This window comes from Ambystoma mexicanum, chromosome 3p (assembly GCF_040938575.1).
Source record: "Ambystoma mexicanum isolate Mex_15411 chromosome 3p, UKY_AmexF1_1, whole genome shotgun sequence".
Classification (NCBI taxonomy): domain Eukaryota; kingdom Metazoa; phylum Chordata; class Amphibia; order Caudata; family Ambystomatidae; genus Ambystoma; species Ambystoma mexicanum.
The window spans coordinates 565,027,539-565,040,259 of NC_090925.1; the positions used below are offsets into that span (position 1 = coordinate 565,027,539).

A 12,721-nucleotide genomic window follows, 5' to 3' on the forward strand; every position below is an offset into this window, starting at 1 on the left:
GATCCTGGGCAAATCATTTAATCTCACTGTGCTTGATCTGCTGACATTCGATGTCACTAGAAGTGATTTCGTTTGCAATTTTTGCTATGAAGAAAAACCTCATGGTTTACTAAACTCAGTGGTCTTAAAACGTTTTCATACAGAGCCTCATCCTCCTCTCCGCCCTGCCCAGTAAAAGAAATGTGAGCCCCACCTAGGTGTCCCCCCGCCCCCCATAGGTAACCCAAAGGCTGTCCGGGTGGTAAAAAGCAGATTTTGTAATGCTTACATTTTCTAATAAAGGCAGTCAACTTAATCCTTATTTATAATAAAAAAAACATTAATCTTATTTTAAAGAGTCTGGGGCCCCCCCTGCCTGGACATCCTTCGGGCCCCCTAGTTTAAAGGCCACTGCCTTATCTGAAGAATGTGTGATTGACAGCAGGTTACAGATTGCTTTTGATATCAGTGTTTACACCTCTTTGCCTCTTACACTGGTTTCATCTGCGTTAGCACCTTGCTGACAGAGCAATTAACTTTTCAGTGGCAGTTTAATGTTTCAGCTAGTCTCTGATTGCCTGCCCGTGAGATTAAAGGGCATTCCTTTGTATCGATTCTTATTTAAGCAACACACGGTGTCCACCCCTTCTAACTGTAGGCAAGGGTCCCCCCCCCCAATCATATTCAAATGGAACCCCACAAGCCCGGACAAATATTTAGCCTGGCCCTGTGAGTGAGAGATATAGCTGCTCTTTGTTGTTCCAATGTGCCCGACTGCCCGCAAGGAGGGTGTTTTTTATTGAGGCTGGTTTGATGAGATGGCGTCAGACCAGGAAACAGTAGGGCCCAGTCACCTTTTGTCTGTCATCCGAGGGCCAAGTCCGCCTACTATTAATTCTAGTACTAATCTTTCTCCTGATTGTACACACTCTCCTCCTCTCCTGCTTGGTAAGCAGATAGCCCATTCTCATTCTCATCTGATAATAGGAAGATTGTGCTTTTTTTTCGGACTTAATATGCTGAAAAAGATTAATGAAGTTGGCGGGGGGTGGGGCGGAATGATTTTCAAAAGTCTTCATAGTTTGATGATGGATCCTTGACGTAAATACAACAAGAAAGAAGAGTGGGACTAAGAGTAATGAATATTACTAAAAGCAATAGAACACAACGGGGGTCATTAGTGGACGGTTAACCCCCACCTCCCCCGAAGGTTCTGTTGCTATTTGTATCCCCAGGAATTTTCCTGTGACACTAGATAGCATTTGAACCAAAAAGGAGTTTCTTAACTTGTTTTGCGGGCAAGGGAACCGGAGCACGGATGGAAATGGCTGCCAGTTGTCTCGCATCGTAATAGAACGAGAGTCATTTTGTTCCTTGCGCAGGCAGCCATGTTGGGTGTACATTTTATGACACATGTTGGGTGTACATTTTATGACAAACTACCGCTGCATCCATTTTATATTACAGCGATCGGGGGTATCGATATTAATATTTTATTTCTATTGCGCTCATACACAAGTGTTTCAGAGCGCAACAAGGCGAGGGAGGGGAGTGTAACAGGGGAGAACAAAACAGCGATCTTACTAGGCCCAGTGACTTTGAGAAGGCACAAGTGCATGGGAGACGGGGAGGGGAAAACTGCATGGAAGGGGGGAGAAGTGGAAAGTGCGAAGCAGAGGAGAAACAGATAAATAATAAAGGCAACAAACAGTGGTAGCGTACAGCAGCTAGCAATTTGCAAGTGCTAGGTTTAAGGCAGCAGACAGGATAGGTCTGATAAGTGCAGGAAGAAAAGGGGGGGGGCTGTATGGGTACAGATACAGACCCCAGTGCAAGGGGTGGCCCGGAGGCAGTACGGGAGGGGGGCAGGGTGAGCAGGTACCTGGGCCCGGAGGACAGAGGGTGGCCAGGTGCACGGTGCCAAGAGAGAACAGATCAGCAGGGAAGAGGGGGAGCGAAGGCAGAAGAAAAGAGGAAGGTCGAGGTGCTTCCGGAACTGGAGATGGGAGGCCCCAGCCAAAGACAGATCTACCCCCAGCTCGTTCCTTTGAAAAACGACTGACCCTGAGGGATGTAGAGGAGCAAAGAGCTCGAGAGGGGAGGTATTTGTGGAGGGATAGCTGAAGGTATTTTGGACCGAGGCCCCAGAAATCCTTGTGGACAATGCAGAGGGTTTTGAATTTAATCCTTGCATCCACTGGGAGCCAATTGAGAGATTTCAGAGCTGGAGAGATACGATCCCAGGGCTTGAGGCCAAGGACAAGTCTCGCAGTCCTGTTCTGGATTAGATGCAGAGGGCGGAGAGTAGAGGCAGGTAGATTTAGAAAGAGGGTGTTACAATAGTCCAACCTAGAGAGAACCAGAGCTTGGGATACCATGAGCTTCTGGGTGAAGGAGAGAAAAGGCAGAGTACCTCTGAGGAGGTGCAGTAGGAAATTTGACTTTAGAGACCTCAGTGATGTGGGCGGAGAAGTAAAGGGTGGAGTCAAAGATGACCCCAAGGTTCTTAGCCTCGCAGGTGGGGTAGTAGGAGGGCTAAGGGAAGCTGGCCAGAGAGTGAGGGGAAAGGATGGCGAAGGTGTGCCGATGAGGAGGATCTCAGTCTTGCTGGCATTCAGACAAAGATCATTGGGGGTACACCAATCTTGACAGGCAGTTAGGCAATCAGAGATGGGAGAGGAGGTGGCCGAGGGCAGCCTGAAAATGAGTTGAGTGTCGTCAGCGTAGCACTGGAAATTTGAGCATAAAATGGCAATGCAGTGGGCAAGAGTTGTCAGGTATTGGTTGAAAAGCTAGGGCGAGAAGTTAGACACCTGGGGAACACCACAGGTAGAGGGGAAGATAGATGATAGGAAGGACCCAAGTTGGACCTGGGAGGGTCGATCAGAGAGGAAAGAGATCAGCCAGGCCAGAGCCTGAGTGATACACAGGTTTTCACGGAGATGGTGGAGCAGGATGGTATAGTTGACCATGTCGAAGGCAGAAGAGATCGAGGAGGAGGACAGAGGGAATGTTAGAGTCAAGGTTGGAGAGCGGATCTTCACGGATGTTCAGGAGAGCAGTTTCTGTGCTTCTGGCAGCTCTGAAGCCAGACTGGTGGTCATGGAGACAGCCAACAGAATTGCAATGAAGGTTAAGCTGAGAGATAGCCAACTTTTACAGGAGTTGAAAGGGAGTAATGGAAAGTGGGTGATAGTTAGCTGGACAAGAAGGTTCTGCTGCAGGTTTCTTGAGAAGAAGATGCACAAGGGAGCGCTTCAGAAGGGAGGGGAAGGATCCTGAGGCAAAGGAGTGGTTGCAAAAATCAGCAGGGTGATATAAAATGTATGTAAATGTATCGGTCATACGCTTTTATCGTTGTGATGTAAGGAACACAAAATGGATACGACAAGTTGGCAGCAGAACGTTTAGAGTTCTTGCGGCTGAGACTTCTACGAGAAGGGTTTTGCGTGCTGGCAACGACCCGGCGAGGGCTGTTAACAGCGCTTGTTTACAGGCTCATTGTCCATCACGGGGAATTAATGGCAATTAAACAATACTCAGAAATCAAAACCAGCTTTTAAGCTATGTGTTTCATGGCAGCGTTATACAATAATAAAAATAACCACATTACTGCAAAATATTTATGCAAACTGATTAAAACAATGTGCCATTCCTTTAAAAAAAAAAAAAAGCTAGCACGCGATAGGGTTAATAGAATGAAAGGTGGATCTGACTATTGAGAAAATCCCCTTCTCTTTCGCAGTCAGCGTGACTTGGCCACTGCGGGGGGATAGGTGTGGGATCTGTGGAGATTTACGCTTTTAGTTGTTTTTTGGTGTGTTTCTGGCGAAGAGTCCAAACATCCAGGGGACACTGGTTATAGTGCAACAATCATGTGCCTCCATTTCCCATATGTTGTGACCTTTTATCTGAATGTTATTAACCAACATAAAAAAGTAGGAATCCATACTAACATAGCTCTCAACCATTTGTGTCGCAAAAGCGGGTGAAACCACCCGATTTTATTTTTGGCGGGTGAGAGCCCATTGAAATGAATGGACGTGTAGGAAGGAGGCTTGGTGGGCGAGTCAGCTCTTTACAAGAAGGGTGACACACACCAAATGCGTGTGAGTTGAAAGCTATGTACTAACCTGGTCTTTACTGGCGCGCTTACGACAAATCTGTTTATTAGTCTTTACTGCGTTGAAACAAGTTAATCATTTTAGCAATCGAAATATAAAAGGTGCTACGAAGTGTAAATTGGGTAGGTTTTAAAAACGACGCATCCACAACGAATTAGTTCGAATATCTTTTTTACCTGCACGGATTTTTTAAAAATCAACCTCGTCGAAGAAAAAGGTAATTTATGAGCATACAAACCGCGTTTCTGACCTTTAACGAGGGTAGATTCCACAAAAAGGACAGGACAAGCTGAAAACGCCTGCCTCTTACTCTCTTTCTCTTCACAGAATGGCTCCTGTTCGCCAGGGTCGCACAAAGATAATCACTCAGGAAGTATTTCGGCCAATCCCCTGAAGCTGTACATTGACACGTACGAGAGCAGCCAATCCGAAACCAGCTTCTATTCACAAGACGGATCATCGAGCCGAAGTGCCAAGCCCTTTCTGTCTGAGAACCGAGTCTGGCCTCCATGTTTTAAAGTATTGATATAACACTGTGTTAACAATGCATCCACAGAGGTAAGCTTCTTGCTTTTTCATATTTTTTATGGAGTATGTGAATTGTAGATGTTGAGGCAGTGTGTCTGTTGTTTCCAGCACAAATCTCTCAATGCAGCATTCGGTTTAGTATAAACTGTTTACAGCTGCTTGCTGAGCTGGTCACATGTTTGTTAGCAAGAAACCACCCATGTATTTTGCAAACAGCTAGAATTAGAAGATTTTCCCATTTACAAGAGGGCATCGGTTTTGTAGAGAGCCTGCTTTCCCAACGAAGGTTTCTGTGCGTGTGCGATTTGCCTGCACCATTGTCTACTCTCCTGTGTCACATGTCTTCTGGGGAGAAAACGGAAGCTGGGAAACGGATGCAGAGAGCTGCCCTGTGAACCAAGAAAAAACAGGCGAACAGGCAAGTCTATCTCTTCAAGGCTAAACATAATGTTCTTAATGGAATTCTAAGTAGGAAAATGTGCAGATTTGGTAAATAGTAATTTGGAAAAAGCGGTTTGAGGCACTGGTTTGATTTTGGGCCTGCATGTTTTCCGATCCATCTTCATTGTGGAAAACAGATTAGCATGGGAATATTCTTAGATTCGTCTATGACAAAGGCGTGGTTTGTAGAGGTATTATGAAGCATACTCTTAAATAAATGTACATTTACATATATTTGTTTTCCCTCTGAAGTGGTTTTGTTGGAGCAATTGTAATCAGAACTGCTGTGGGAGTCTACACTGTAAGACATGTTTTTGCATTCGTGTGTATTCCATAATCGGTGCGTTTGATTTTTACTTTTTACTACATTGTTTTTACAGTGGTGCAATAATAAAATAGCGTGGATCTTGACAGCACACGTTTAGTAATGACGTATGCATAGCGTGGATCTTGACAGCACACGTTTAGTAATGACGTAAGCATGTTTACAATGTGCCCTTGCCTTACTAAATCCGTAAAGCGAATGTGCAATTGCTTACTAAAATAGCTTATGGTAGATTTTGTTTGGGAGAGTAGTCCTTTCATTACGTTTAATTACTAGTGCAGTTTATTGTAATTTAGTGCAGTTAGTCAGATATTTGGCGACAAGCATCGAGTTAAAAGGAAACAAATAATATAGTCTTAAAAAGGAGCGAGGCCCCTTTTGTGGAAGAAGCGCGAGTTAGTTCATATACTTTGTTGTGTGCTGTAAGACCACCACTAAATTGGGAGTGTGTTTCTTATGACTTCCTGTTTGCTCCTTGTGTGCTATATGCGGCACTGTTGGTGGCGGTTTTTCCACAGCACGTACTGAAAACGTAGTGCTTAGCAAAACGTCACGTCTGGTTTAAAACACTGCATCGCAAGTATTTACTATATTTGAACATTGAAGCAAAGGGGAATTTTGCTGGATGTATTTAGTTAGCTTAACGTAGATGCATGTTCTAGCAAGTTTATAGCATCTCTCGCCCTCACTTCGTCTATGTAAATACCCGGTAACTGACAGGTATAATGCTGATTGCTTATATGCATACTGTGGAACTGTGATTTGCTCAAGATCACACAGTGTCAAATGAAGGATTGGATTCAAGGCCTCAAGGAGCTTCAGCCAATGGCACAGTATGCGCGTTTTGCTGTATGCAAATACATGTTACATGGTGATGTGACATTTATTCCACGTTTAACTAGATTTTTATCTTTTCAACCTGATCACTTTTCATTCTACTAGGCGTTCTCCTTGGCATACAATATGTTTTATATTTATAGATGGCCCAAGTGATCAGTGTTAACATTTTAAGATGCATTTAAATCTTTAGCGTCATCGTAACAGACTGTACATGAAGGTACACGTTCCCTTGCGTGACTGGCTGCGCAATATGCTATGAGCAAGGAATGAGTGTTTGTTCAAGAGGCTCCTTTGGCATTATTTATTATTCCTGCTGACCGCCGCTTGCATTTACAGTGATTTTAGTTATCTGTTAACAAAACTGCACTCAGACTGGCAATCCGGATAGGTACGGTGCACCCTCCTAGTAGTCGTAATTGGTGATTTGAAGCAGCATTTGTTGCCACATAATTCAGTGCTGCGTATTAACAAGACTCTAGTTGGACCTCCGCAGATTAGGACCACCGTGCTGTTCAGCTTTGAACGCGTGCAGATGTTTAACCCGTTGTTGGGCCTGTTTGCCATGGCTCGTTGTTGACCCTAAAAATACATGTCTGCATTGCAGCAAGCTGGGAAGGCAGCGTTCCACTGAATAGTCCAATCAGTGCCAGAGGTCTCTCTCAGCACTCCAGCCAATAAGTAAATGGCAAGTTTCAGGTTGGCAACTGCATGCTGTTGAACATTTGAAAGGGGCGTGAAAGGCCTTCTCGAAAACGCCAACATTTACTTTTCCATCAAGTAAGACTCTGACCGTCAGACTAATAGCATGAGTTAGTTTACTAGAATGGCGTTATTGATCATGCATACGGGAGGCATAAAGAGTATTGAATGGCACTGTTCGGGAACGTAGGGTATATGCGGCACCGTTTAAACTGCAATAACAGAGAGCTTGGGTTATCTGTTATCCTAAAGAGTTTTTCCACTGGTGTGAAAAATGGAGAAACTCCGAACAAACAAACATCATTAGAGGAACACATTGAGTTGCAATATCCCCGATTAAGTCCCTTTTGTCATTAAAATGTATCTCAGGGGTCTGAACTTTTGGCTCCCATGAGGTTTTTGATTGCAACTCCCATTGGCCATAGACCGTATAGTCAATGATGAGAATAATGGAAACATAGTCCAAAATATCTGGAAAGCCAAAGGTAGCGGACTCTGTATACATTTTATGTGGCATATAAATATTCAGCAATAATGGGTTTTCCAGTCATCATCATTGTGCATTCTGGGATTTATAGTTTTGGTTTAAGGGCCTTCAAATCCCAACATGCAGAGCAGTGATTGGCACTTAATCCAGGACTGGCACTGGGTATATATTTCAATTTGTAGTCATTTGCAACTATTCTTGGTAGCAAACTTAGATATACCTTACAAAATGACAATAGTAAGGAAATGTGTGGCTGTATGGAATGGGATTTGGATGACCTAGACAAAAAAACATATAATGGGTAATTACGTTCTTTGGTAATGCTATTGGGAAATAGAGATGTGTTCATCCTTTAACTTAAGAGGCACATAAGTAAACATTTTCTTGTTTTATGTTGTCAGTGCCCCATATCGCTTATATGATGTATCCCAAGTCCAACTTTCATATAGCATTTTACTGCACGTCTAGCTCCAGGTTTTTATCCCATATCTAAGGAAATTAAAAGTATATGGCTTCTCTAAAATGTACTTTTCAAATACAGGATCGTATGACCTTTTAATTGTTAACCGAATGTAAAGTTTTGGGTTTAGTAGAAATAATAGGGCCCACTAAGAAGTCCAGTAGACGATTTTAACTAGAAGGCTGCTTCGTTAACCTGTAACTTTTGATCAATTTCAAATGGTAAATCACTGAACATGCTTTGGGTTATGCAGTTTCTGGTGTCCTTAGATTGTCCTCTGCAGTTCCACAGTAGCAGAGATTCTCTTGAAAAACAACACTGCTGTTTACAGAAGGGGATATTGAAACTGCTACCATTTTAAGTACAGTACAGAAACGAGACAGTGCACTGCTGGCAGACGCCATTTTAAGAAGCCTGCATACATAGAATAGCTATCGATCAGTAAGACTGTTCTAGGTGAGTGTTTAAAAAAGCTGGGGTTTATTGAGCTGTGGCATGCTTGCATATGTTTCTTTTTGAATGCAATATTTCGTTTCCATGAATCATATTTGCAGATTACAAATGTGTAGAGGGGGGAGGTGTAATGTGGCCAAAACGAATCTTCATAGTGCATTTATGATTCCAGGTTCTGTGGTTTCACTAATGCACACTTCGTAAACGAATGTGCACTTAAGCACAGTGGTCCTGTCAATGAGTCTTCTCTTGCTTGGCATGGAAATCGTTTTCTCAGATACATATCGGATTGTAGCAGCCTATATGCATCAATATATGTGTGCTCACTGCGGGATACAGTGGTGCACTGCCTATTACTTTTGATTATTCCATCTTCTAACTATACACGACGCCTAAAAGAGAAGGACGCTGTTTTTTGGTACAGAGGGAAGCTTTTCTGTCACCCGAATGACCTATTCTATCAACCCGATCAGTCCCTAACAGGATTGCAGACTCACTCTGCTGCTGCAGGGTCTAAACAGCCACTAATATTGCAATTTTTTTTAATAGCGCATGGTTTTTTTTCTGCACTCTCCCTTGAGTCATTGCAACATACCCTTCCTACATTACATTTTAGTGTTTGCACATTGCACACTGACTGGTAGAAAGTTATTTTTGCCTTAAAATCGAGCGTTTTTGGTATGTCGTGGGGTTGAGACGATTACATTTTAATGCTTGGATTAATTTACAAAACGGGGACCGTGCTTAATTGTGGAATGGATGTCGGTTGATAGATCTAGCATGCACTGTTATTTTCAAATCTATTGAACTGTTTAGCCCACCGTGTTTTTTCATTTTATTTTTTAACATCATGGATGCACTTGCCTGCAAACATGACTTTGCTTTCAGTTCCTGCAGCTCAGTCCTGTGTTCTCAAATCATCATTTTGTATTCATCTATATATTTCTGAAACTGTGAGATAAGACATACAGCAGGGGAAATTGATATTTCCAGTAGGCTGCAGACTTGGATAATGCCCTTGAAATCTATTGTTAGCTGGGCAGGGATGCACACGTTGCTGGTCATACTCATATTGAAAATGTCCAGATCTATGTATTTCTCTGAAACAATAGACCAGTCTTCTAATGTTAAGAGAATATTTGTTTTCAAGTGATTGAAACTTGTCCTTTCTCGTTTTATTAACAACTTAATGACACAACAAGCCTAATAATGCATTTCCCTGATGTTGCTGTTCTTAAAGGGAACGCACAATAAATCAGAATGCTGAACTAGAAACGTAAAGTCTGTTCAAACGATATGCGTTTCTGTGAATAAACAATACTGCCTTCGAATATATTATCGTTTGAGGCGCGTGCTGTTTCTGGCTCATTAATGAGTCTGAAAATGTTTCTCATAGATACATTGCTTACCTTCCACAAAAGAGATGCAAAATAATACTCCACAAACATATAGGAGGAGGAGCATACATGTCTAAAGGTACTTTTATCTAGATCGAGGCTTACCTTCTGGTAACGAGCCACAGCAAAACCAGTCTCATTAAAAGATGCAGCTACAGTGTCTTCTTTTCGTGTGCTTGCAGAGGTGTGTCTGGCAGCTTCAGTAGAAATGTTTGGTTTTGGATTGATGCAAGCTCTAAAATGTAGTTCAGCTTGTTCAGGCGGTACACAAGAGGTTAATTTGTTCCAATTGCTGAGTTTTCTTTTCCAATCCATGCATTTGCATGCAACCTTAACCCCAATGTACGTTTATGTTATGTGCCTTTCTTTCTCTTGTACAGCCTGGCCGAGGAGGAAATAAAGACGGACCCAGAGGTGGTTGAGGGTATGGATATCTCCACTCGATCCAAAGGTGAGAAACACATTTTTCTTATCATGCTGACATGCATCGTATTTCTGCTATGATGCTTTGTATTGTTCGAACCAAAGATCACAGATGCAAGAGCAACATAAAATAATTAGTGTGGAGATTTTTTTAATTGTGGTTTCACTTTTGATTGTGTGTGAAGAAGCAGCAAAGACCACCAACCTTGTGTGGAAATATGGTAATTACTTTTGACATTTTACATACAAAGGGTTTTGGTTAAAGATAGTTTAAGGTGTTGGTAGATTTCATGGCAGTAGTACGTTTCTGTGGTCGGTGCATTGCTATTCCAAACCTGGAGTCAAAATATGCAAGATAAATACATTCCTGTTTAGCCAAATGTAACTATTTATCTGACATTTTACTACAGCTGGCCAGCTGTTTTGCACATGCTTTGTTTACTATTTTACATTTGTTTATCTAAACTATGGAAATAGTTTATCTATATGTGTACATGAGTGTGGATGTAGAGAATTTAGGGGATTGGTGACTATGCCAGACTAAAAGCTTTTAACTTGAAATGGTTAGCCCTGTTATAGCGTAAACAACAAGTGTTGGGTTAGCTGCATACACAGTTGTATTTGTTTTGTATTTATTTAGATTTATATAGCGCTTTAAGCCAAAGCGCTTTACATGAGGAACAAGCAATACATAACTTGAATCAAACCAGAAAACAGCACAGAAAACAGTTAGGCGATCTCTATGAAAGTCATAAGTTTTGCAGTGCCTTCATCACTTACATTTGTCTTTTTATACTTTGTTTATTCCTGGAAGCTAGTAAAAGAATTCTGCTGTTTAGCTGCACTCACAGACCATTCCAGTGGGTGGATCCTCGATTTGAAAAGGCGTGCTTGTATTTATGTAATTCAGATCCACTGGGAAAGGTTTTGCACTGGCCTTGTTGTAGCACTGTTAGCTCGAAAAGGTATCGTTTGGGGCCAGGAGTGGGGTGTGTGATTGATTGAAATTTTATTTCTATCCCGCTCGTACACAAGTGTTGACTTGTAAATAAACACTAAACATTTAGGTGTATTGCGTGCAGCCAGGTGTTGAGCTCCCAGAAACGTTCTGATCAGAGCAAATGATCCACAAAGCTTAACGTGAAGTGCCTTGTACACCTCATTTCATTTAAAACGAACACCACACCAGTAGTCTGGTTGTAGGATTTGGACTGTTAAAACAGTGAACAGCTTTTATTTGTGGATTTTCTACAAGTGCATTGGCATAAATCATGAGGAGTGCTATAAAGACTGGGTGTACAACATGTTTAAATTGTTAATTGGGAATGTATTATTACTATTATTAGGATATTTTTTTAGCGCATACATAGCTGCGGGAAGCAACAGAGCACTTTAGAATCCTAGGGGGAGGATCACATTGAGGGAAGCAGAGAAAAAAGGAGCGGGGAACTAACAGGGGAGGGTGGGCAATTACCAGCATGGGGGGGGGACATGGGGAGCAGATGACCAAGTCTCTGGTAGGGCGGGGAGTGCAGGGTGTGTGGACCTAGGTGTTGGGGAGGAGCCATTCCTTGAAGAGGAAGGTTCTTTCCTGATCAGTAGAAGTGATGGGGCAAGTCTGATTTTGACAGGATATCATTTATTTTCTTCAAAAACGGGTGTTGAAATGCTTATCACTTTTTATAAATACAACATTTTAGGTTTAGAATAAAGAGTGAATCTTGTAGTTTCGAGGTTTTTACATGGCGTTTTCTTGTAGCTGTCTTTTTACCATTGTGCAGATCCACCTCTTAACTAGGTAATCCACACAGTGAGGAACACTATCTTGTATGGGTTTAGCTGAAGTAATTGTCGCCATGCAGCTCTGTGTTCTCTGCCTTTGAATTCACTACCCTGATATCATTGATAGTGATGTATTTACAATAAGGCCAGCTAGGCGCAAGCCTATGGTGGCAGAATTAGTTTTGCTTCTCAGTCTGGCTAATCCACAAGAATGTTTGAGGGATTTGGAGTTGTTATTAGTGATGGCACCCTGACAGCTAAAGTATTTGCTGTTCAAATTTGTATACATGCTTGAGTTTGCTTTGTTTACAAAAAAAGGGCGTGTGTACCAAACCCAGCGTGCATTGGCTATTTTGTGATTCAGCCATGCAACTATCGCGGGCATATATAGCAGATCTAAATAAACAAACCTCGTTGGCCATTATTATCTTCCCAGAATGCTCCTTAATGTGCAAAACATCCAGAACCTCAATGTTTTTTGGTACCACGGCCCATTGTCATTGGAGTTTATTCTAATTAACACACACATACACTATGTTAAGCATCACTCTTATGTTCAAATGCACATAGCATTGCAAACACGAGGGTTTTCCCTCCAGAAAAGTAAATGTTAGAAATGATGCATTATTTTAAGATATTAAACTCACGCCCATGCTTAAATCAAGCATAGAGACCTGCAGGGGGGCACTAAAATGATGTTCATAAGCAAGCACTACTTTCCCTTCCCGCCCCCACATTTCCGAGTTCTGTGGCTACCAAAACCTGCTGGGTTTATCATATGTC

The 12,721-nt window shown here is 42.2% G+C and overlaps 1 protein-coding gene and 1 long non-coding RNA gene across 6 annotated transcripts in view; one reads left to right on the forward strand and one right to left on the reverse strand.

The window, feature by feature from the left end:
* LOC138580619 (uncharacterized) overlaps positions 1-4,506 on the reverse strand; it is a 72,130-nt gene extending 67,624 nt beyond the window's left edge. The window contains exon 1 of the long non-coding RNA XR_011304303.1: positions 4,354-4,506. This is a non-coding gene — a long non-coding RNA (uncharacterized lncRNA). The remainder of the gene's footprint in view (positions 1-4,353) is intronic.
* A 27-nt stretch (positions 4,507-4,533) lies between these two features.
* ZMYND8 (zinc finger MYND-type containing 8) overlaps positions 4,534-12,721 on the forward strand; it is a 1,749,249-nt gene continuing 1,741,061 nt past the window's right edge. For 2 of the 5 annotated variants that reach the window (XM_069651296.1, XM_069651297.1), the window contains exons 1-2: positions 4,534-4,661; positions 10,114-10,184. In XM_069651296.1, the coding sequence (XP_069507397.1) occupies positions 4,648-4,661; positions 10,114-10,184 (85 nt within the window). In that variant the 5' untranslated portion in view covers positions 4,534-4,647. Of the gene's footprint in view, positions 4,662-4,954; positions 5,050-8,318; positions 8,340-10,113; positions 10,185-12,721 lie in introns of those variants that run through there. The other 3 variants (XM_069651293.1, XM_069651294.1, XM_069651295.1) reach the window with 3 other exon arrangements.